Here is a 26,322-nt window from a genome sequence, read left to right as displayed (position 1 = left end):
CTGGTCAATTCCTGTCATAGCCAATGGATCAGCGCTGGGATGAGCGAAAAGAATCAATCCCTGCAGTTGTAAGAAAATGCTGGGAAATAAAAAAAAACATGTATTTAAACAAATGGTACTTAGGAAGATTTAGTATGTTAATAATTAAACAAAATCTTTCACTATAATTATTTGCATTCCTATATTAACACAGGATTCATCAAGTCCCAACCATATTCAGCCTCAGACCTACTGTTGTAATTCACAGAGCACCTCAAAAATGGCCCATTAAAATGATAGCAGAACTGGCAATATTCAATAACATGTTTTTCAGCAGTTTTATTTATTGATTAAATTGATTTGCTGCCCATCTCGCCACAGGGCAATTTTTTTTTCAGTATTTTTAGGTTGATCTTGGAGATTTAAACCCCAGCAAGAAGAAGTCTGGGAAGGAAATGATTATAAACCAAACAGATGGCTTGGTGGGATTGGCAGATGATGAGGGAAAGATCAAAGATTTGTGTATCAAGGGGAAGCTGGCAGAAAATAATTTGGCAGGTAAAACCAAGGGTCAGAATTGCCATCAAAGCCTTCTCTACCTCTAGAATTGGAACCTAGAGATGAGTATAAATCGAATGGTGCATGCAGATATTAAGTTTGCATTATAATCTGCAAATGCATGCTGAGAGTTGCTCTGAAGCTGAAAGTTGTTTGGCAAAAAAAAACACCAGCTTGAGGAAAGAGAAGGAGCGAGGCATCATTTAGAGTGGAAATATTAGACAATTAATTGACTGTAAGTCATATTTGCAAAGCTAAGCTAGAAATAAAAACTTGAATAAAATGGAAAAAACCCTGAACCTTTATTTGCACTGTCCATTCAAATCAAGATCCCTAAGACCAAGGTCCCATATGCAGGCACATTGTGGTAGATTGAATCCTGCAAATGTCTCTGTATACATTAAATTTTATCTAACACTTATGTTTATTTCCTTTTGCACATCAGAGAGCAATAGCACATGCACACTCAGAATTAGCATACATATTAAAATGTCTGTCCTCTTGGGTGTGCCATGTGAATAGTTTTACTACAGTATTATTATAGTTTTGGTAACACACCATCCACTCTTTCATTAATTGCTGTTCCTTCTTTGCTTCCTCTTTCAGATTTGAATACATTGACCACAGCAGCTCAGGTCCTTGTAATTGGAGCAACCAACAGGCCAGATTCACTGGATCCAGCCCTGAGACGTGCAGGAAGATTTGACCGAGAAATTTGTTTGGGGATTCCAGATGAAACAGCAAGAGAAAAGTGCGTCAGTTTTCTTTTTAATTTGCACATTATAATGCAAAGTCATTTGAAGTCCTAATTGGATAGATATTTAACAAGGAAAGATTAGAGGACTTAACTACTGCTTTAGTGATAAATACTGTTGCAGTATTAAAAGAAGCTCATGGAAACTATGAAGCTGCCTGTTATATAGATTTGAAAGTCATAATTGGCATTTGCAGAGCTAGCAGCAAAATCTTTAATAAATTGACAGAACAGCAATAGAAAATTAAAGATTTTATTTACGTTAGGTAGGCTTATGTGGGTTCTTTTATGTCTTTCAAGAATGTATTTCTTTTATATTCCAAAAAGTGAGAAGGTTTGAACTAGTTGACCCTCTTCTTCCCAGAGTGTGCTCTTCTGCTATCTAATAATTGCAATAATGTTTGGGAAACAAGCTTTCTGTTGCCTGATTGGGAGATGAAGTTTCCATATCTGTCATCTTAAAGAACAAGTAGCACATTTCACCTTGAGCATAATTGACACAGGCATTTGATTACGAATAGATTTTTTTCACAAGAGGAAGGCGCTCAATTCTGATGACCTTATAATTTATTAAATTATAAATAAAAATGACTGCATGATAAGCCTGGTTATCTCAGCAAGTAATGAAAGTAAATTTGAAGGAAATTAACTTTGATGTGTTGGCTGTCATATACAGGTAGTCCTTGACTTGCAACCATTCGTTTTGTGACCATTTGAAGTTACAAGAGCACTGAAAAAAGAGACGAGCAGTTTTCACACTGGTTGCAGCATCCCCCTGGTCATGTGATCAAAATTTGGGCACTTGGCAACTGCCATGTATATTATGTCAGTTGCAGTGTTTCAGGGTCATGTGATCGCCATTTGCAACCTTCCCAGCTGACTTGTGACCTGCAAAGTCAATGGGGGAAGTCAGGTCATAAAATGGGGCAAGGCTCACTTAACCACTGCCCTGCTTAGCAACAGAAATTTTGGGCATACGTTGAGAACTACCGGTAGTCAGAATTATTTCAGCATAGATATTTAAATGCTTCTAATGTTTTCTAAATATTGTCTCAACATAGAATTAGACATATTCCTAATATTTTGAACACTCCATATCTTAATCTTTTCACAGATTATGCCCTTTGGGGGTTGGGGAGGGCTAAACAGAAATGGTTTCATCAAGCTCTTTCTTTTGGAAGGTGGCTCAAAATAAATTATTAAAACAACATTAAATATGTTTAATTAATTAAATAATCTGGGATTTTTGGATATAAGTTCAGCCTCAAAATCCATCTTCATTTTCTTTTCAGCAGAATTCTGAAGACATTGTGTCGAAAGCTTCGACTTCAAGAATCTTTTGATTTTGGACATTTGGCTCACATGACACCAGGCTACGTTGGGGCTGACCTTATGGCCCTTTGCCGTGAGGCGGCAATGTGCACAGTTAACAGAGTCCTTGTTAAACTAAACAGGAAATGTGAAGTTACGAAAAATGAAGAAGTAGCACCTGGACAAGACATGCAAAGGAGAACAGAACAAAATGTGAAAAAAGATACCGAAGAACAAGATCTTCCTACTAAAGTATATATTTCATATATAGCTTATTATATCTATTTGTTCCATGTTTGGGTATATAAAAGAGGGGATTTTCCTAGAAGAAAATTGTATATATTAACGGCAGATATATTAAAAATGAAAATAAAAATGTATAACTAAATATAGAGCCAGCTTAGTGTAGTAGTTAAGGTATCAGTCCAGAAAATGGGAAAGTTAGATGGAAGTCCACCTGAGTGGTCTTGAGCCAGTCACTCTCTCTCAGCCCTAAGAAGGGGACAATGGCAAACTATTTCCAAAATCTTGCCAAGAAAAATGCAGGAACTAGTCCAGGCAGTTGCCAGGACTCAACTTGAAGGCATCTGGCTGGCTGGCTGGTTGTAGTTCTAGTCTGAAGGACATAGGGAGAGGAGCCATGAAATAGGAGTATGAACCTTTTAATAATGCTTAATCTCTCTGGCTTTCAATACCACTGAACATGTCATGTAGGGATGGCCAACTATGGCAACATTATGACCCATGGACTTCCCAGAATTCCTGAGCCAGCATGGGAGTTGAAGTCCACAGGTCGTAAAATTGCCATAATTACCCACCCTTGATGTTATGACTGCCTCCTCCTGACTTAAGGATGGGGAGCAGTGAATGCACTGGTTCTCCTCCACTCCAAAAAGTTACTACCAATCATTGGGAATAATGGTGGAGAGAATGTGCTCTAGGCTCCTCAGTTATAGGATACCACAAGGATTGATGTTATCCCCACTCATGTTGAATATCTACATGAAACTGGTGGATGAAATCATCTAGTTTATTTATTATCTAGTCTATGAAATAGGTTCTATGAAAATTATCTGTCAAAAGATTAGAATCATCATCAGCATACTGATGACAGACACAGTACTATTTCAGTCTCAGCCAGGCAATAATGCCATCCAGTACTTGGATGCAATTTGGTGTAGATGGCAAAGAACTGGCTAAAGCATAACCCCAGTAAAACAGAATCATTCTAGACCAGTGATGGCGAACCTATGGCACCTGTGCCAGAGGCGGCACTCAGAGTCCTTTCTGTGGGCACGTGTGCTGTCGCCCCAGCCCCACCTCTCCCTGTGGCCCCCTCCTCACCAACAGCCCCCCCTGGAGAAGAGTCGCCCCTGGGTGCGGCCCATGTGGAGCAGCACAGCAGCGCAGCCAAGGACATGGCAGCTGGGCAATGAGGACAAGACTCTGCCCTCACGCCCCATTGTGCGCAGATGATGCTGTGGGGGATAGGCGGAGGGTGTGGCCGCCATGGCACTGCAGGGCCGCCTGGGTGATCTGCAGCGGGCCGTGGAGGTGGTGGGTGGCCCTGCGGATGGGGCAGAGTGGAGGGTGGAGCAGGGGCAGGTGGGGGGCGGGGATGTTTTTGGGCACTCAGTCTCTAAAAGGTTCGCCATCACTGTTCTAGACTGATAAACCATATGATTCTAGAGAGATTCTATCTTTAGTTCAGGATGGAGTCACACTCCCTGTGCTGAATGGACTTGAAACTTGAGAGTCCTCTTGGACTCACAGCTACTGCTCAGGGTACAGCTAACAGCAATGGCCAGAGGACCTTGATACGTCTTCATCTAGTGCACCAGTTGTGACCACTATTGGAATGAAAGAAGTTTGGGTTATTAAATGTCCCTGTCACATGTAAGAGAAAATCTCCAGAAAATTTTAAAACGAGGATTAGTGGGCATTATGTAATGGAAAGAGAAAAATGTTCCTATTCCACTAAAGGCAATTACTTATCAGTATTTTATGTTTTTTTTAAAAAAAAACCCATCACAATATTCCTACAATCTGTTAATCTGGTAAAGAAATCAATAAAAAATAAAGATTATCTTGAAAAATCCATACTAGCTGTCATTACTGTAAGCATTTTAAAATACCTTACATTTGGACTCCAGATTTTTATCGGTAAACTTAAGGGTGTGCTTCTTTTACCCACAGTCTAATCTAGTTTCGTTTTATTTTCCTCCTCCTCCTCTAATTTCTCTTCTTTAGGATGAATTGCAAAGATTGCTCCAGTTGCTGAAGGAACCAGATCCCCTGGGGGAGGCTCAGCTGCAGAAGTTGTGCATTGAGCTGAAGGATTTCACTCTTGCTCTCTCTTCGGTGCAACCCTCTGCAAAGAGAGAAGGCTTTGTCACCGTTCCTGATGTGACCTGGGCAGATATTGGAGCCCTGGAAGAGGTTCGGGAGGAGCTGACCATGGCTATATTGGTATGAGTGGATGCTTTCACCAAATGTTGATGTACTCTATATGAGATGGTCCTCACTTTCTGAAATTAACTATGGGAGTCTTCCAGCCACTCTGAATTAAAGGCATGTAGTGCATTTTGCATAAAAGGATGTGCAAGGAAATCAGCTTTGCTTTGATTTACAAAGTTAACAGCAAACTAAATTGCTTATTATTGCTCCATTTTGAAAGGGAAGCTTATTCCTGTTAGTTTTAGTATTTAGTATCAGAGGACTTTTGGTCCATTGTTAGTATAATGAAGGTATTAATCCAAGGAAAGTAAATAATGTCTAAAAATGATGGCATAGTGATGGTGAGAATGGTTCCAAAGGAGCTCAATTTGATTGATGAAAGAATACTAAATAAGCTTCATGGTTATAAATAGCCATATAATAGTCTAAAATAGGGCTTTTCAACCAGTGGTACGGGTACCACCTGCGATACATTGGCACCTCGCAGGTGGTATGCGACCATCCTAGAAAAGTGGTAGTGGGGGAGGGGAATGAGCTGAACCAGTGGCAGCACCACACAAGCCTGTGTAAAAGATGGCTGCAGCTGCAGGGCTGTCAGGGCTCAGCGGAAGTGCCAGGATCAGCGCCAGGGTCCAGCTGGAGCTTGGCGCTGATCCTGGTGCTTCTGCTGAGCCCTGAAGAAGCACCAATCAGCTGGAATGTTGCAGCATCTCCAGGGTCTTGTGATTTACATTCAGATGCTTGGCAACTGATTCATATTTATGACAGTCACAGTGTCCTAGGGCCATGTGAAGTGACCAAAACCTACTGCAGACGGGGGGAATAAAAGCCAAATGCCCTCCACCCCACCCCCGCTGCCAATCCTCAACAGAAATGCTCACAACAATGAAAACCTCGGACAGGAGGAAGAGCGAGGCCGGGTGGGCAGGCAGGTGTCTTGCTCGGCTGTGGCTTGGGGGGCACTTTTTTCAGTGCCTTTGTAACTTCAAACAGTCATTAAGCAAACTGTTGTAAGTCGAGGACTACCTGTACTTTATCACTTTTTTCCTTTTTTTTTTTTTGGTCAAGTTTTTGACACCTTGCTAGGCAACTGGTGGTACTTGGATATTACCATATCCTAAAAGTGGTACAGTGGGTGAAAAGGTTGAGAGCCCTGGTCTAAGAGATCCTAAAATAATGTTTACACTTCAGATTCCTATATAAAGTGAGCCATGTTCAACTGGCATCCTAAAGAATCGCAGGAGGAGGGGACTACTTCCTCCAAATAGTGTATAATAATGGGGTTGTCACTACCAGGAAGATCCTATTCCTGGCTATGGCACCACAAGCTGAACTCAAGTTGGCTGTTATCAGGGGAGCAAATCATTTAATTAAAGATCATTTAAATACAATTTAATCAATGTCAATACATTGAATTGGGTCAATGTAGAGCTTACAGAACTGGTGATATGTGGTCCCATTTATATTTCCTTTTTAACAATTGAGGAACTACATTCTGCACCAGGTGCAGCTTTTAAACCATTTTCAAGAGTAAACCCACATAGAATTATTTTTTTTTGCAGTAATCCAATTAGGACATGAAACACAAAAGCTATGCTATCTTTGTCCCATCAGCATTCCAGCTGCCACAAAGCTGGGTGTAGGACTTCCTTGTTAATTAGTGTGCCTTGGTCTGCCTGACTGATAATAGCAGAAGAAAACTAATGTATGTAAGGTGTTTTTTTAAACAGGCACCTGTGAGGAATCCTGAACAATTCCGAGCCCTTGGACTTCTAGCTCCAGCTGGGGTGCTGCTTGCTGGTCCTCCTGGATGTGGCAAAACACTGCTTGCGAAGGTAATTTTGGCTGCTTATTTGCTCAGAGAATTCCAACACTTAAGGATCACTTTTCCCACCAATCTGACTGCATGTGGTTGCTGACGTTTAGAATCTTGGACTCCAATTCATTAAGGAATTTTCCCCAGTGATAACCTGATTAACCAATCCTTCAATTTGCTTTCATCTTGACCTTGTTTGTTTTATCCCAAAGAACAAAGTGTCTATCAGCATCCAAAGAAATCTCCATGTCTTTATTCAAATTAAATTTAATTACTGGGAAAATAACACATGGAATAAAAATATCTTAAGTAATTAAATTCAGGATATATATGAACATTATAATTACTTAATGCATTAATATGTAATTCTTTGTTTATCAGTAGCATTTCTAACTGAGACTGGTAAACAGAGTATTCCACAACTCACCCAATGCATTAAGCAAATGCATCAAGACCAGAATCAAAGTACTCTCTGAAGTTCAGAAATAGACAATTAGATGTCATCAACATATGATACTAAATTATATTCTAATGAATTGTGAGGAAAAACTACAGATATTATGATTCTATCTAACAGCACAGGCTGAACGTTCTAAAGATGTATCAAAGGACAAAAAGGACATTCTTCTGTAGTATTTTATAGGGTAAAAAGATATTTTAAAAATTGACCATTTTTTGTTTGGGAGCCACATTCAAAATCTTTTTGAGAAATCCACATTTAATTAAGGTAGCTCACATATACTGCTTACAGAATTATCAATAGATTTTTCTGCATCAAAAATATTGCGCTTGCTAAATGCAATTTGGTATTTTCTGTCTTTATATAAATCAGTCACATTCATTGTGATCCTCAGTTATTTTGAGTATGTTTCTAAGTTCCTGGATTTGTATTCTCTGTACTGTAAATATTTTTTAAAAAGAAGTGTTTGAGAAAGCCAGTGTTGCATCATGGTGGTAGTATAAAGATATCATATGGATTTTCATAGATAAAAGGCATATTGTAAGATGATGATGATTATTATGATATGAAATGAAGAAATAGTAGTCCACCTAGTTAGCTGCTGCAAGAAGTTTGCAGAAAGTAGCAACTCGAGAAAGTAGCAACTTGAGAAAGTAGCAACAATGGTGGACGGGTATATCAGCAAGAATTACTATTAACCTGCAAGCAAACTTCCTGACAGTTAGAACAATTAACCAATGGAACAACCTGCCTCCAGAAGCGGTGAGTGCTCCAACACTGGAAGTTTTTAAGAAGAGACTGGACAGCCATTTGTCCGAAATGGTGTAGGTTTCCTGCCTGAGCAGGGGGTTGGACTCGATGACCTCCGAGGTCCCTTCCAACTTGATGATGATGATGATGATGATGATGATGATGATGATGAAGGAGGAGGAGGAGGAGGAGGAGGAGAAGCAGCAGCAGCAGCAGCAGCAGCAGCAGCAGCAGCAGCAGCAGCAGCAGCAGCAGCAGCAAAGGTGTTCTGGAACTTTAGAATTCAAACAGACAAGCACCTGCTCCATTATACCCTAGACTGAACAATTGTTAATAAGGTAGAAAAAAGTTTGGATAGCAGACATGGCAGTATTAGGAGACAGCAGAATAGAAAGAATTGGAGACAATCACAAAATACAAATACCTACAAATAAAACAACTGTGGCAAAGATGGCACCAATAGTGATAGGTGCCTTGGGTGCAATCCAAAAATATCTGGAGCACCACTTGAACACCATCAAATCAATTGCAAAGGGCAGCTTTACTCAGAACAGTCTATATCCTGCGCCAGTATCTTTAAAACCATCAAACAAGAAAATCTCTCTATCTCAGGTCCTTGGGAAGAATTCAGTAGGTGGATAAAAATGTCACATCTGGTCTAAACATCTGGATGCCTGTGGAACCAACCATAATATGTAGTAACTAAATTATTTTTTTACTAGGCTGTAGCAAATGAATCTGGACTGAACTTTATTTCAGTGAAAGGCCCTGAACTATTGAATATGGTGAGTTTTTTTCTAGTTTGCTTGGTGACCACTGTCTTTTAAGCTTTTGCTGATACAAAAAAAATGTTTGACTGAACTACATAACTGAGCTATATCCATATAATGAAAATGATTGCGGCATACATATTTATTGACCACACATTTCCTTTTACAGTACAGATAGTTCTCAAATTACAACAGCAGTTGGGACCGGAATTGCCATCACTAAGTGGTCACATGACTGCGTCACTTAATGAGGGCAATCCAAGCAGTTGATGTAACTCTAGATGTGCAGGTCCTTAAGCAGAAAGTGGAAGGATCCCAGGAAAGAGTGTAGTCTGCCACAAGGGCAAGGAAACATAGGCCATGCATGAGCTGAGGGTGTGTGTGTGGCTTAAACTCAGACTGGAAAAGAGCATGGTGCATGCGTGCGTATATGTGACCACAGAAAGGCCGAGGAAAGAGGTACATGTGAGCAAAGAAAGGCCAGAATGGGGGAAAACCTATCCAAGTGACCTTCCTTGCCAGTTTCCCTATAGACTTTGCTTATAGGAAACAGGCAGGGAAGCCCATAATAGAATCATGTGATCGTAGAAACAGGGCAGCTGGTTGTAAATACAAGCTGGTTACCAACCAGTCAATAACTTCAGGGACCAGGGCTCAGTCTCTTCACTCAGCACCAACATAACTTTGAATGGTCACTGAAAAATACACGTTCGTGAGTCTTGGCAGTTGTTAAATAGGTCATCATATGACCATGCTGAATTTTACAACGTTTTTTGCAGTGGTCATTAAGCAAGGATGGTGGTTTGTAAGTGAACCCATTTTCTCCAATGGGTGCTTTTTTGTCAGAAATTGAAAGTGAACACTAGAAACTAGCAAAAAAAAAATGCTGAAAATGACGGTCATATGACTTCAGGACACTGCAAATGGCCATAAACGCAAGCCAGTTGCTAAGTGTCCCAAATGTGATCACATCACCGGTGTGTGTGCATGTATTGCAGCTGTTGGAACTTGGAAATCAGGTTGTCAGTAGCTCTTGGGAGGTCTGTCATAATTCAAATGGTTGCTAGGTAACTTGTCACTAAGGTGAGGACTGCTTGTAAGCAGAATTACAGAAAGTACAAGAAAAAAGTAGACCTAGCAAGGCAAAGACGTCAAAGACAGGCAATAAGCAAAAATGAAAAGAAATCTAATTAAATATGGCTTGCTTAGTATATTTATTAGAGAAAGAACTGACAAATTGAATTTGGTCATTCCATCTTGTCTCAGTTCCATAAATTTATACTCATTGGCAGATGGTAATTGTGGCTAGAAAACTGTGTACAATTTCAAAACTTGTTTTGTATCTGGTCATGGCAGAATCCTAAGCATGAATTAATTTGTGACCTAGATTCTCCCAGAATTCCTCATTCCTCTGGGTGTTGAAGTCCACAAGTCTTAAAGTTGCCAAGGTTGGAGACCCCTTGACTGTCCTAGAGGAATTCCTCTGAACAATCCAACTTCTTATTAAATAAGATTGCAAAAATAATATTCTACAGAATTTCATAGAAATTTCCTTTTCCTTCCTCTTTCTAGTACGTGGGGGAAAGTGAACGTGCTGTCCGTCAGGTTTTCCAGCGTGCAAGAAATTCAGCACCTTGTGTCATATTCTTTGATGAAGTGGATGCTTTATGCCCTCGGAGATCAGACCGTGAAGTGAGTCTCTAAAACATTCCCCAGAGATATTTAATTAAGATGAGATACAGGTTGCAGTGTATATATATCAGTTTGTTATTCTGTATGTTTTCAGAGAAGCCCTGTGATGTAAATTAAAACTGGCATTGTACAGATGCCACATCTAGATGGAAAGAGAGGGATTACTAAATGTTGTACGCTGCAATAAAATGTCAACCTATTTTTGCAGACCTGCCTTATATTACCACAGCTAAGTGATTGTTTGCTTGAGGTTTAAAGGTGATTCTGGAAAAAGAAAGCAAACTCCAGCCATGTGGGGTTCTGGTTTAGGCATTCTTACAGCAGTAATTACATAAACTGCTTTTCCACTTGGAATTGAAATGTAACCCTGCATATCTAAATCCATTAATGGGTCAGTCATAAAGGACTCAAATGTCTATATACCAATGCACAGAGTATGAACAGTAAACAGTAAACTAGAAATTCAGGTAAATGAGGGCAGATACGATATTGTTGCCATTACAGAAACGTGGGATGAAACCCACAAATGGAACACCCAGGGATTTAAATTATTTAAAAGAAACAGACCAAATAAAAGAGGAGGTGGAGTTGCTCTCTATATAAGAAATAACTACATCTCTACAGAAATAAGCACAACAATGATGAAAACTGTCTTGAATGCATTTGGGTCAATATAAAAGGGGAGGGGAAAATGACATTGCCATAGGTGTATACTATAGGCCACCCAACCAAACAGAGGAAATAGATGAACTTTTTGCTAGTCAGCTAACTAAGGTACGTAGGAAGCACATCACAATAGTAATGGGGGACTTTAACTACCCTGACATCAACTGGCAGGCAAACTCTGCACCAAGTGGAAGATCAAACAGATTTCTGACAAATCTAGCAGACAACTTTGTCTCCCAAAAAGTAGAGAAGGGAACTAGGGGATTAGCCATATTGGATCTAATCCTCACTAACATAGATGAAATGATAGAAGGAACCTTGGGGGGAAGTGATCATGCAATATTGGAATTCAACATTCTGGAAGCAATAGAACACAGTCAAACTAGAGTCTTGGACTTTAAGAGAGCTAATTTCAATAAACTTAGAGAGGGCTTGGGAAGAATTCCATGGATGAGAATCTTCAAGGGGAAAACTACTCAAGAAACTTGGGAAGTTTTGAAAAGTGAGATAATAAAAGCCCAGTCTAGCACAATACCAAAAGAAGAAAAAAAATAACAGCTCTCAAAAGAAACCACCATGGCTGCATAAAGAACTCTCTGATAAATTGAAAGATAAAAAGGACAAGTATAAAAAGTGGAAAGAGGGGCACATAACTAAAGCAGAATATCAGCAAATAGTCCAAGCCTGCAAAGATGAAGTGAGGAAAACTAAGGCTCAAAATGAACGAAGGCTTGTGACCAAAGTCAAAAATAACAAAAAAAAGCTTTCAACATGTAAAAAAACAAGAAAAAAGTTAAGGAAATGATTAGTCCATTAGTGGGGGGAAATGGCAAGAAGATGACAAGCAACAGAGAGAAAGCAGAACTATTTAACTCGTTTTTTGCATCTGTCTTTACACAAAGGGAAAAAACAGTCCAACCTATCAAAAGCAGCACCATAAAAAACAGATTAGAAACACAAGTTAAGATAAGCAAGAAAATGGTAAGTGAGCACCTGTCCAGCCTACACGAGTTCAAATCACGAAGACCAGATGGATTACACCCCAAGGTTCTCAAGGAACTGGCAGATGTGACCTCAGAACCACTGAACTATATTTTTCAAAGATCCTGGAGCACTGGGGAACTACCAGAGGACAGGAAAAGAGCTGATGTAGTTCCCATCTTCAAAAAAGAGAAAAAAATGGATCCAGGAAATTACAGTCCTATCAGCCTGACCTCAATACCTGGGAAGATTCTGGAAAAGATAATCAAATAACGAATCAGCGAACACCTAGAGCAAAGGTGTCAAACTCAATTTCACTGAGCATTGTGGTTGCCCTTGGGGGGCCGGGTGGTTGTGGCCAGAGTGGGTGCGGCCTACTGGGTGGGCGTGGATGGAGTGGGTGTGGCCTACTGGGTGGGTGTGGCCAGTTCTACATCATTCACGTCAACGATGCCTGTGCAGGAGTGGGACAGATCTGAGAGTCTCTGGAAGAAGGGGGTGGGACTGGGGCAAGTGCCAAGGCATGGTCCACTGGGGCAAGTGCCAAGATGGCCACCACAAAATTGTACATGGCTCCTGGCTGGCCTGGGCCAGGGCCAAGGCAGCGGGGGCCATTTCCTCACTGTTTCCAGGATGGCTTCACAGGCCACATGAAACCACTTCGCGGGCCGCATCCGGCCCCCGGGCCTTGTGTTTGACATGTCTGACCTAGAGGCAAACAAAGTCATTACTAAAAGACAACATGGGTTTGTCAAAAACAGATCATGCCAGACAAATCTTATTGCATTCTTCGGCCAAGTGACAAAATTAGTGGACCAGAGAAATGCTTTGGATATAATTTACTTGGACTTCAGTAAAGAAAAATGTGGGGTAGACAGCATCACCACCAGATGGATCTGTAGCTGGCTGACCAGCCGTACTCAGCGTATGGTCCTCAATGAAACTGCATCTACATGGAGAGAAGTGTGTAGTGGGGTGCCCCAGGGCTCTGCTCTAGGCCCAGTGCCTATTAATTCGCTATACATCCTTTTGTTCTTTAGAATTTCATGGTATGATAAATTAGAAATGCTTATATTTTGGTTTTTTTGTTTGCTTATTTGTTTTGAACGATCAAAGGTCAATAGGAAATTAGGGAATAGGATATGGGAATTATGAACGTTCCAGGAGTTTTCTTTTAAATCCATTTTTGTCTTACCCCATATTTTTATTCTTACAGTCAGGCGCCAGTGTCCGTGTAGTGAACCAATTGCTTACTGAGATGGATGGCCTGGAATCACGTCGTCAAGTTTTCATTATGGCAGCCACAAACAGACCAGGTATAGATCATCAAACAATCAGATATAATCTCAAGTGTTTTTGTATTCTGCTCATGTGCAACATGCCTGTGAGTTGACAGTTAATTGGCTTGTATTCATGAGCTAATTATATTTCCGCATACGATAGTGGGTAAAGAATTTGGTGCGCTAGGACCAGAGAGATTTTGCTTCAAAACCACTCACAGCTATATACGATTACTGGAGCCTTTTGGTCAAAGATATCTCATGAGATGGTTGGAACAGGGAAAAATTGTAAGATGATATGGTTTATCCAGTACCCTAGTCCTAAAGGAAAGGTGGGATATAAATTTAATATACGAAAATAACTGTTTTTTGGACAGACTGAAGCTACTAGACTTGTAAGTGAGCATAGGGCCAAGAAATGGTCTCCTTAAGTAATTTTTATGGGCAATAACTTCTCAAACAAGCCTTGTGTATGCAAAATACTAAGCTGTGATTTCCTACAATTAAATTGAAATGATGCTGATAGGATGCAATAAGGAGCTCAGCATGCGTGGTCAACACTCCTTAAATCAAATGCATATTTTTCTGGGATTCCAAAGCTACCTACAAGCCCAGGAAAAGGGAGAGCTGCTTTAAAAAGGTGCCTCAGTTCTCTGTGTTCCCATCCTTGTTCCAAAGTTTGGCTTTGGGCCTGAAAGAGCATGTCCCTAGCAGAGACTTGTCATAGCCATCCTTTTAGTATCATGAGTTTAGAGTAGCAAGTAAAGTAACTAATTATGAAGCAAGAGATCTGCACACCTCTTCTTAAAGCTATGGGATACCTATTACTGAGCTAAAATATTTATTTCTAGAAATGTTTAAATGTGGGTTTAAAGAATGAATAATATTTTTATTTGTTTTATTATATTATTTTAAGACATAGGCAGGACATTATATTATTTGAGTACAGTATTGTTTATAAAATATTAACTAGACATAATTAACATTCTTAACGTTTGAATAACTTAAACCTTTAAAAATAAAAAGAAGCACTGATGATGTTACTTAGTTTGGTAATGAAACGTTGGCAAGGAAACAACCAAGCTCAAAGTACACAAAGGAACCCACATAAAGAAAAAAATTATATCGATGTTAACTATGATTTTTGAAATGTCAGTGTGAATAAGCACAAGTTTGTTTGATTTTTACATCCAGAACTAAAGATGGCATTAATAAGCAGCTATAAATTACATCAACGTATTTGTTATATGTTTGAAGCATACCATTTCTTGGCTTTAAATATCATAGCTGCAATGTATATTTATTTTGGATGTTCTTATTGTTTTAGAACGCATTTTGTTGTTTTAATTGTTTTTATATTTTTGGAATTGTAAGCCACTCAGGGTCATTGATTGAGATGGGGGGGACTACAAAAATTGAATGAATGAATGAATGAGATGAAGGGAATGCTTAATACTAAAGGTCTCCATTGTGCTGTTGTTGCATTGTTCTTATTTTTATTATTTATATATTATATTCTGCTATATTAAAAAAGAAAAACTAGACAAAACAAAATAACAGTAACAAAGGGAAGTGCTATTTAAAAAAAAACAAACACCTTTCTAATTTTCTCCTTTTTTGTGCCTCTACCAATTTGCCTTTTTTTCAAGGGGGGGAATGTAGCCCCCCCCACTTAGAAGCCATACCATCAGTGTTTTTATTTTTCATGCTGTGTAATATATTATATATATGGGAATCATTATTCCTTGAATTTGATTAAACTTCTATTATGAATGCATGCTGTTAATTTTGCCATTGCTATATATTTTCTAAGTTTAAGTTCCTAACCAGGTATTGTTGGAATTAATTTCTTTCACCAATGTTGGGCAAAATTTATTCTAACTGCTATGAGAGTATATCTCAAAATATTATTATATTTCTTGTTGATATATTCTGGGATGATGCTTAATGAAGGAACAAGTTGTAATTTTCTTCCAAATTTAATTTTCAAAATTTTCTGCATTGTCGTATGTATATCTTTCCAGTATTTTTAAGTTTTTTTTCATACCTCCACCCCATGTGGTAAATGTTCCTTTTGTTTTCTGGTATTTCCAACATTTGTTACTGTATGATATATTTTTTAATCTTGGAGATTATTCGTGTAGTTGTGAACTATCTGTAAGACATTTTGTACCAATTTTCTTTTAGTTGTAAGTTAGAAAAAAAAAAGTATGCATTTGGTCCATAATTCTTCCTATGGTTGTGTTGTGCTTATTTCTTTAAAGTTTTGCACTCATCTAATATTATTTTCCCATTTTCCCTTCAGATATTATAGACCCAGCTATTTTGCGTCCAGGAAGATTGGATAAAACACTTTATGTTGGCTTGCCACCACCTTCAGATCGCCTTGCGATTTTAAAGACCATTACTAAAGTAAGTTTTTTTTTTTAAAAAAAGCAATACTGTATTGTTCTTAAACTTGAGTCTAATATATATAGTAACATTCTATATACCTTGAGGATTGTGAAACTAGCAAGATTGGGGAGAATTTTTTCCTTGCAAATTTAGTTTCAGTTTCTGTCATACTTTCTCTGACCTGAGAAGAAATGCAAAATATTGGTCCATCATCTCATGTAAGTGCAGTATGATGCAAGTAGCATTGCTGCAAAAATAGTTTTCCCAAGAATTACATACAAGGGAAAAGAATCCTTTTTATTTTTTTTTTCTCATTGTTACGAACTAGATTTCATAGCATTTCCTTGTTGCTCTTTGTCATTTACTTACTACAAATATAACTCATTCATAATGCTGTACAAATATGCAGAGATTAATCAAACATTGAATTGGGTGTTCTCGAACTACAGTATTCGTATTTTTTGTCTCAGTTGTGAGGGACTTCTATCTTTAACTACCTAACAGCAATACTAGACTGCAAGAAAAAAGAGAGAGATGGAAAATTAAGATGCTATCATAACATCCTTTTTATGTATTTTATTTATTTGATTTATATCACACCTTTTGTACTGAATATGTTAGCGGTGTAGATAACACTCCTTTCACTAATTTTTCTCACAACAGAAGCTCTGCGAGGTAGGTTGCTCTGAGAAAGAGTAACTGGCCAAAAGTAACCCATTAAGCTATCATAGCTGAAGATATTGTCAAAGACCTGAGTCAATGTCCAAGGCAAACAAACACAGTCCACAGAAAACTGATCCTCAGCACAAATGGTTGCCTTCAGCAACCAGCACCTCCCACACATCCTCCTTTTATAATTCAGCCAAGGCATGGCTTCCTAATGCCTACTCCTTTGCCTTTGGAGCCACCCCATTGTATTCCTCTGTCCCACTCGTTTCTTCTGTCTGCGCATTTGTGCATCCGGGATTTGTCCCAGCTGTTCCTCATCACTGTCCAACTCAGGCTCCCAGCACAGCTATGTCTCAGCCCTAGCGCGAGTAGAGGGGCCAGGCTCCTTATCTGACCGTAAGTCTTGGAGCTCCTCAGAGCCTTCCTCTGACTCTAATGTCACTCCAGCCCCTCCTCCTCATCTGAGTCCTCAGACTCAGCTTTCGGATCCACTGGCTGGCGAGGAATCACAACAGAGAAGGGAAATCAGTGGCCCATTCTGATCCTTGTTGCTGTGTAAGCTTTGCAAATCTACTGGCTACATCATTTCTGCCAACTGTAAACAAATTCCACTCTTAGTCACTCAAATTCTCATTTTCATGTACTCAGGAAGCAAGTTTCTAATTTCCCTTATGGTGGTTTTTTTCTGTAACAGGATGACATATGTAGTTGGCAGTGTGATTAAAACTATATCAATGTATGGTTGTTAGATAGTCACTCCAAACAAAATTTTGTATAATAGTACAAAGCAAAAGCTGTGGAGGTAGCAGTTTTGCTCTTAGCAATTTGCTTTGCTGAACTGAAAATTCTACAAAGTGCAGTAATAATAGAGGTAACTAATTCTTGGCCATCCTCCCCTCCTCTTGAATCTAATTCTTACCTTAAGACCAACGTCCAAGCCAAAATTTGTGGTTCACTATTAGCTATATTGTGACTTTTTAAGACTAGTTTGAAATAGATTAATATACCTTGTTGATTTTAAATTACTAAATCCTACTGAATTCATTGTATATAGATTTTCAGCTTCGATATTTTCTACCAAATAACAGTGAATCTTTTGATATGGTACTGATTTAACAGGGTAAAGCATTTGTAATTTTAGGGTTCCCTTGACTAGTTTTCAGGGAGCCTCTGCAAAGTACCAGTATATTATCTACATAGATAGCATCTAAAGAGCAACATATACAAAAGTTTTGATTGAGCATCTAAATAGGTGTGTTTTAATCGCTGGATTGAAAGATCAGATGGACAGTGCAATTTCCTGTACTCAATCATTGGATGTCTTTTTCAATATTATGTATTTACTGCAATTATTCCACAAACATATTTACTAAACATTTTTAGTTTATTGCATTTACATCTTGCTTGTTCAGTGATTTCAGGACTGCATGAGAGTTTATCCCAAGTGTAGGGGGACTCTTGGAACACAAATAGGACCTGAGATCTTAGAGACTGCAATCCAGAGATTGCATTCCCCCATTATATTGTCATTTATTAATCCTGCCAGGTTCAAGACTGCAAGTTGTTTTATCTTGGCTGAATGAACCTGATTTTCTGAAAACCTATTCCAAATATTCCAAACCTGTTCCAAGTATTCCTCAATGTGAGCATAAATTTATGTTTATAACCAGCTGTCAAGAAATCATCCAAACCTAATTTAGAGAATCATACTGTCCTCTCATGTTTAAAAAGACAGGAGGGTTCCTCGGATTGCATTGTTAATAATTGCTGAAGTTGATGAAAGGGTGAAACTAAAATTATATAATAAGTTAACTTTTGATGTCAGATGTCAGCATTGAAGTATAAATGTCATGAACTTTCAGTACTGCACGCACTGCTTGTTTTTTTAATTGCATAGATTTGTCACTATGCAACTTACAACACATATGGAGAAAGGCCAACAGACTCTTCATAAATTACGGCATTGCCTATTGAATGTGGGTTCTCTCTTCTGATGGGAACAAGAACTACATAAATATTGAAAGAATTGTATAAATTTCATGTTGGCCATCACAAATACTTCTTTGTGCCAGATGGAACAGAGCTGAAGGAAAAACAAACTTGATGTTTATATTGTGTTAAGCAAGCCAGGTGTGGCAGCCTATGATCTCAGGACTGAATGCAGCTTCCCAGCCCTCTTTCTGGAACCTTCTCTGATCATGACTGATGAAAATTGATAATACAATTTCTTGGCTCTTTTAAGGTAGAAAATAAATATGGTTGAAAAAAAGAACATGAGTCTTAGGCTTACCAATAAGAAGTAGCACCAATTTATTTTGTATTGGTTAGTTTCTTTTCAAATATTGTATATAGTTAAATTAACACTTTAAGAAGGGTTCACACAAACTAGACCAGATTCACAGAAGAGCTACAAGAATGAACATATTACAACCTATGAAAAAGAGATTGAGAGGGATATGTAAATATTCTTCGAATTATTGAAAAAATGCCATTTAGAAGGAGGCCAGAACCTGTCCTCTCACTGAAATGACCTATGACCATTTTTCACACTTATGACCATTGCACAATGCCCAGGGTCATGTGATTTATATTTGGATGCTTGGCAACTGATTCATATTTATGATGGTCACAGTGTTCCAGGGTCATGTGATCCCCTTTTGCAACCTTTTGACAAGCAAAGTCAATGGCAGGGCTGCTGGTGGCCAAGTGCTAAGGTGGGAGTTCTCTCTCTCCCTCCTTCCCTGCCTCCCTCTTTCTCATGCCCACCTCCTTCTGAAGGAAGAATTTGAACCCCCCCCCCATTTTCCCTCTTCCATATATTCATTAAACAAGGAAAAGCCTCCAGAGACAGAAAAGACAAGCTGCTGAGTGAACTAGCTTAAAAAGGCACATTCCCCTTTAAGAATTAGCTATTGGCTAGAAAGGAAAGTTAAGGAGCACAGCTGGCACTATAAGGAAGAAATAAAATGTAGTAAGTATTGGCTAAGGCAACCTCCCCAAATGGCTCCATTCATAAGTAAAGGAATGCTACAGGCAAAATCCATTCAGAAGAAAAATACTTCAAAATCCCTTGCAGCAAAACTTACAGCTAACAATAGCAGAGCAATAGAAGCTAACACCAGCCATCAGCCAAATAGAAATTGCCAAACACTCCTTAATAACACAAAGCCCTCATTGCACAAATCCCAGAACTTCAAAGTCATGAAAGCACATAGGAATCCTTCCACTCTCCATCTCCCTCCCTCCCTCCATGTCTCACCTATAGCTGATGCTACCTTTCTTCATTCCTCGTGGAGGGCAACCCCTCCCCTGCTGAATTTCTTGCCTGTTTGTTGCTGCCAGCACAGGTGGCTGCCGCAGAAGTTATAGATCGGCTCATGCCCCCCCTCCTTCTTCCCCTTCGGTGCAGCTAGAGCTGACTCCACCTCCTCCCAAGGCTGCTTCTTTTTCTCTCTCTCCCTCTTCTGCCCAAACTGCCTCCTTTTATAGTCTCTCCTGTCTCCTCCTCCTTTCTCATGGGGGAGGGTGAGCCAGAAGTGAGCTTGCCCCAGCCACTCTGCAGCTCCAGAGGACTCTCTCACAGTAAGTCCACTACACTTGGCTAGGCAGGGCTGCGTACCACCTGTCACTCATTAATGTACCACAAGTGATACGCGTACCACCAGTTGAAAAGCCCTGTCCTAGTGCTCCTCTCCCTTAACTAGGATGGGAGGAGGAAGTGGTTCTTTGACTGGCCTCAAGCCAGATTCTCGAAAAGGTTTTAAAAGACTGCAGTGAAATACCCGATGAACCCACCTGAGGCTTTTTGGCAATTTCAGCTCCACCATTACCGGATTCATGATCCAGATGATTTGGAAAGGCCCTATGCATTTGGGACCTAACCTTTTGCAAGGTTGCCTCAGATTTAGATACTTGATGGACAAATACATCTTACCTCCCACTCTAAATTCTCTCTGGGGGGGAGAACCTTCTCCAATCTGCTTGCCTTTTTTGACTTTCCCTAGATTTATTTAGCGCTTCACGCATTTCGAGCCATGTGGCTTTTAGAGTATCCATCCAGTCAACTCATGACTGAGGATGTGGCTTCCTGTGGGAGCTCTGGCATGGACACAAACTCAATCCCTGTGGCCACTTTGAAAGAGGTAAAACCTGTGCTCCTGTGCACCAAGTTGCCACCGCTGCGAAAGGCAATTAGAAAGCCCAATTAGTCTGTGAATAATTTACATAAAAATGCAGGTATTGATCTACTAATGAGTTGGCGCGTTCAGCAGCCCCATTGGTACTAGGATGATAGGCGGAGCTAAGTCCCCGGGAGGAGCATTTTCAAAAATTCCTGCCAAAATTTTGAGGTAAATTGCACACCCGTCCAAGATAATGCACTTTGGGACCCCGTATAGTCTCTAGATGTGTTGCACAAACATCTTGGCCAGAACCCAGGCAGAAGGAATCTTAGGACATGCCACAAAGTGTGCTTGCTTCAAGAACAGGTTGATGACAGCCCATATTACTGTGTTCCCAGCACTCTTAGGCAACGCAGTGATAAAGTCCATGGATATCTTCTCCCATGGGTTAGCTGGGTTGCTACCGATTGTAGCAAGCCTGGAGGCTTCCCAGGTAGACATTTCATGGATGCACACAGAGGGTTCTGTGTCCTTTTTCATCTTTAGCCACCAGAACTGTCTCTTTGCCAAATGAAGGGTTTTCACAAACCCAAAATGCCCTGGGAGTTTTGTGTTGTGGCTCCTCTGCTGGCTTAGACATACAATTTGCTCCCCTTCTATGCCAAGCCCTCCCTTAACATTAAGTCATCCATATGCCTTTGGAACCATTCATTCCCCCACCACCACCACCAGCATATTTTAGCAGCTATGTCAATGAGTCTCTAGCTGGCTGCAGAGATGCCATTCTCTGCTGCTTTGTAATGTTGGTGCTACATGTTGCCTGGATGGGATGATGGAATTAACTACTTCTCGGGCACTTCTGTGCTGAGGCATATGAGAGAGGGCATCCACTAGGAAATTCCCCCCCCCGGCACATAGCAAGGGGTGAAATTAAAGCGGTTAAAATACTGAGCCCACCGGACTTGCTTAGGTGATAGCTTCTTTGGGGTCTTTAATGCCTCTAGGTTCTTGTGGTCAAGCCACACCTTAAAGGGATCTTACTGCCCTCTAGAACAGGGCTTTTCAACCAGTGGTATGGGTACAACCTGTGGTACATTGGCACCTGGCAGGTGGTACGCGACCATCCTAGAAAAGTAGTAGCGGGGGAGGGGAATGAGCTGAACCAGTGGCAGCACTGCACAAGCCTGAGCGAGAGATGGGTGGAGCTGCAGGGCTGTCAGGGCTCAGTGGAAGCGCCAGGATCAGCACCAGGGTCCAGCTGGAACTCAGCGCTGATCCTGGTGCTTCTGCTGAGCCCAGAAGAAGCATCGATCAGCTGGAATGTTACAGCATCTCCAGGGTCTTGTGATTTACATTCAGATGCTTGGCAACTGATTCATATTTATGACGGTCACAGTGTCCCAGGGTCATGTGAAGTGATCAAAACCTGCTGCAACCACCCAGCAGACGGGGGGGAATAAAAACCAAACACAACCCACCCCACCCCCACTTCCAATCCTCAACAGAAATGCTCACAACAATGAAAACCTCAGACAGGAGGAAGAGCGCTGCCAGGCGGGTAGGCAGGTGTCTTGCTTGGCTGTGGCTTTGGGGGCAGTTTTTTCAGTGCCATTGTAACTTTGAACAGTCACCAAGTGAACTGTTGTAAGTCGAGGACTACCTGTACTTTATCACTTTTTTTCTTTTTTGGGGGGGGGGTCATCAAGTTTTTGACACCTTGCTAGGCGACTGGTGATACTTGGATGTTGCCATATCCTAAAAGTGGTACAATGTGTGAAAAGGTTGAAAAGCCCTGCTCTAGAAATTGCCTCCATGTCAGAAGAGTCCACCGGACAGCATAAGCCTCCTTCTCCCAGATGGTCCAATGCTTCTCCGTATCAGTTAACTTGTGAGACGTATAGGCACAGGACTGCAACTCCCTTTTTTCGTTCCGCTGGAGTAAAACTGCCCCCACTGCCACATCACTAGTACCTGCCTGGATTACAAAAGGCTCATCTGGGTTTGGGTGTTTCAAAACTGCCTCTGCAGCAAAGAACCACTTCAGTTTTTCGAAAGCCGCTTGGCATTCAATGGACCAATTTAGTGGCTGGCTCGGTTTGGATTTCACCCCTCCCCCCCCTCTTGAGAAAGTTGGTGATGGGCACGACTGTCTGGGCAAACGTGGGAATGAACTGCCGATAAAAGTTTGCAAATCTCAGGAAACTCTGTAACTGTCTCCTAGTCTGGGGTTTCCCATTCCAGGATTACTTTCACCATTTCCACCCCATCCTTGAAGATGTGGTACCCCACGTAGTCTAGACTGGTCTTGTTGAAGTCACATTTAGATAGCTTTGCATACAACTGGGCTTTACACAACTTCTCAAGTATTGTCCTTACTAGCCTTACATGCTCTTCCATGTTGTTGTGTCTAATCATGCAAGGAGTAAGTTGATTATTTCTTTTACTTAGAATTATTCTTTATGTTAAAATATCATTTTCAATTCTCTATGACATGAGGAGCAGCTTTTCTTCTCCAAAATCCTTGGAAACTGTCCCTCAACACTATTCCTCCCACAGCATACCAGGGAATCTCTTTCTTTTCTTTTCTTTTTTCTTTTTAATTATGTTTTAATGATAGTATTTTGGTATTTTTTGTATTTGTTTTTATCAGGCTGTTAGCCGCCCTGAGTCCGCAAGGAGAAGGGCGGGGTAAAAATCAAACAAACAAACGAACGAACGAACGAACGAACGAACGAACGAACGAACGAACGAATGAATGAATGAATGAATGAGTAATAAAGACCCTAAGGAATTAAATAACAGGGATTCTTTGCATTAAGACACTGCCAGTGTCTTAAAGCAATTGCTCACTTGTTTTGCAAAATGACATGAGAAGGGTTGGCCAACCAAATTCAGCCAATGGACCAGAGGTTCTCCATCATTTTTTTTTATTATTATTATTTAAACCAACAAAACAAAACATAATACACATATATACACAGTATATATTTTAACAGCAACTTCGTAACAGTAATCTTCTATTATTTACATTTCCCCCCTTATTCTTCTTTAGAGTATTTGTCCTTATTGCCCCATTATTTCTTATTTGCATTTTTCATCCTTCATACATTATTATATACACATTTTCCACGTTTAACCTTTCCACATTTATTCTCTCTTATTTCTACTCTCTAGCCAGTCATACCACTTGTTCCATATTAAATAGTATTCTGTGTCTTCCTTTTCTTTTATCTCTTTTGTTAATTTGTCCATCTCAGCACAGTCCAGGATTTTCTTTATCACTTCTTCCTCTGATGGTATATTCTCATTTTTCCAGAACTGTGCGTATGCTATTCTTGCTGCCGTTGTTGTATGTAGAATTAAATACCGTATTTCTTTACTATATTTTCTGTTTAAAATACCCAGCAAAAAGATCTCATTTATTATATTTGTAGAAAAACCTGCAGAGGCAAGAGTTTTGCCTATGGCATTTATTATCCAATCTCTATCTAAAACAAGTCCCATCAGCTACACAGAATAATCTTTTAATCAGAAAGCCAGATTTAATCTTTCAGTTAGAGAAGTCCTCTATGCATACTGTTCAGAACTACAAAGATCTGAAGAGATAACCATTCAAGAGCCCTACCTTCTGTGCTTTATGCCAGGTCATCTACACCTAGGCTTCTGACTTTTTGCCAACTTCCCAATGACTTTGTTTATGGGAAACTGACAGGCAACATTGGAAATCAGGATCACATGACTGTAGAGATGTTGCAACAGCCAGAACTTTGAATTATCACTAATTATCATAAAATTGAATAGTCATTGAACTAGTAGTCATTAAAGGAAGATTCCCTGTACTTCTTCCACAAGTTCAGACTCATAGCTCAGGAGTGCACATAATTGTAGCATTGCTGCTACAAAATGCTTTTGGTATAATTTAACTTTACATCCCCATCTTTAAACCAAAATAAAGATCAAGCCCAAATAATATGTGTTAATTCTTTTAAACATCTCCAGCATAAAAAAATCTGATAGCCAATGTTTCTTCAACAACCACAGGGATGTCCAGTAAACATGAAAAATGTTTTTAATGAATTAGTTCCATTTTAAAGTTACAAGTCCCTAGAATTCTATTCTAAATTTCAATTAGAATCCTATTCTAAATTTATAAGACCGTAGAATTCTATTCCTTAGAAAGTCAGGTTTTTTAAAAAAGTAATCAAACCCAAATTCAGTAATCAACAAACATTTTAATTTGGATATGTTACAGCTAAGCTATGTCAGATAGTCCAAATTTTTTTGTAGTGATTCAATGCTTGTAAAAAAAACTTTTCAAGATCAATTCATCTAAATATTTTTGCCTACATCCTTAAAAAATAGCTTCCATATTAAAATTATGATTATCCCAAAGAGTTAGTTTGTCATAAGAACCAAGATCAAGCTTAACACTCATTCTAGAGTCTTCCAAATATATTTTGCTACTTTTAAAGCAGGAAAAATGTTGGCATGCTGATTAAAATGAATGAGTTGGGTGGCCATATAAATCTTAATAAATTGAATTTTTTAAAAAAATGAACCAAGTATTTGACAGATTTTCAGAGGTCATATAATTTGTGCCCATATTAATATTTATTCCTTCTTAAATTAGTCTCATTCCATTCAAAAATTGGAGTCAAATTATAAATCAGGGGATGTAAGTTTGGAAAGTTACAACCTCCTCTCATATGAAAATATATCTAATGAGACTTGGGAGCAATGACTTTGGATCCCATGGAAATTTCATATTGAAGAATTTCGGAGGCCAATAGTTCCAAAACCAAATTAAATATAAGATAAAGGATAAAGGACTGCCTTCATGAGTTCCATGATGTATCAATAAGTGAAAAATTATACCATTCATGATAAACGTAGCCAAGGGATTTTAATACTCTATTCTTATAAAAACAGAAGTAAATCCATTTTTTTCTTAAACATGTTAAAAAAAATATCCAAAGCCTTTTCAACTGCTAGATGCCAGAAAACTACGTAGATCAAATTTCTCAGATTGAATTGCAAAAAATATTTACCAACTGCCTGCTATTACAAGTTGTTAGATTTTTTTAATAAAACTGGATTGTGCAAGGTAAAATAAAGAAGAAAATAACCTCTGTACTAAGGTTATAATCAAAATTTTATTATCTGCAGCTAAGAAAGATATTGGATAATAACCAGTACAACTAGTTGGAACTTTGCTTAGTTTCACTATTACTGCTGTATACTCTTCCTAAAACAAGGCGGGAAATTTATGTTTTATGCAAGCCTCACTAAATATATGTTACCAGCAACATGAAAGAATCAGTTTAATGCAGAGACTAAGGCATTTGGCTAGAAATCGTGATACTTTGAATTCTTGGGCATGAAACTAATTTGGTGATCCTGGGCTCTCTCAGCCTTAAGAAGGAAGCAGTGGCAAACCATTTTTGAAACATCTTGTCAAGTAAACTGCAGGGACAAGTCTAGGCAATTGCCAGGAGTCAACACTGCCTTGAACACGAATATTTATGTGTTCCATTTCCATAAAAGTCATAATATCATTTTATCAAAAATCAATCTGCATCAGTAGCCGCTTTCATAAATAATTTCTTGTAACATTAATGGTACAACTAGGTTGTCCCAATGGGAAATTTCTTGGGAAATAATTAG

At 39.4% G+C, this 26,322-nt stretch overlaps 1 protein-coding gene across 1 annotated transcript in view; it reads left to right on the top strand.

Annotated features, from left to right (window-relative positions):
* Positions 1 to 26,322, top strand: part of NVL (nuclear VCP like) — a 56,041-nt gene that overhangs the window by 16,457 nt on the left and 13,262 nt on the right. The window contains exons 12-19 of the mRNA XM_015823979.1: positions 1,144 to 1,288; positions 2,587 to 2,854; positions 4,853 to 5,071; positions 6,790 to 6,894; positions 8,808 to 8,870; positions 10,428 to 10,547; positions 13,411 to 13,510; positions 15,780 to 15,886. Coding sequence (XP_015679465.1) covers positions 1,144 to 1,288; positions 2,587 to 2,854; positions 4,853 to 5,071; positions 6,790 to 6,894; positions 8,808 to 8,870; positions 10,428 to 10,547; positions 13,411 to 13,510; positions 15,780 to 15,886 — 1,127 coding nt within the window. The remainder of the gene's footprint in view (positions 1 to 1,143; positions 1,289 to 2,586; positions 2,855 to 4,852; positions 5,072 to 6,789; positions 6,895 to 8,807; positions 8,871 to 10,427; positions 10,548 to 13,410; positions 13,511 to 15,779; positions 15,887 to 26,322) is intronic.

This window comes from Protobothrops mucrosquamatus, unplaced genomic scaffold (genome assembly GCF_001527695.2).
Source record: "Protobothrops mucrosquamatus isolate PMUCROS unplaced genomic scaffold, P.Mucros_1.0 scaffold_3, whole genome shotgun sequence".
Classification (NCBI taxonomy): Eukaryota; Metazoa; Chordata; class Lepidosauria; order Squamata; family Viperidae; genus Protobothrops; species Protobothrops mucrosquamatus.
This window is presented reverse-complemented; position numbering and strand designations above follow the sequence as displayed.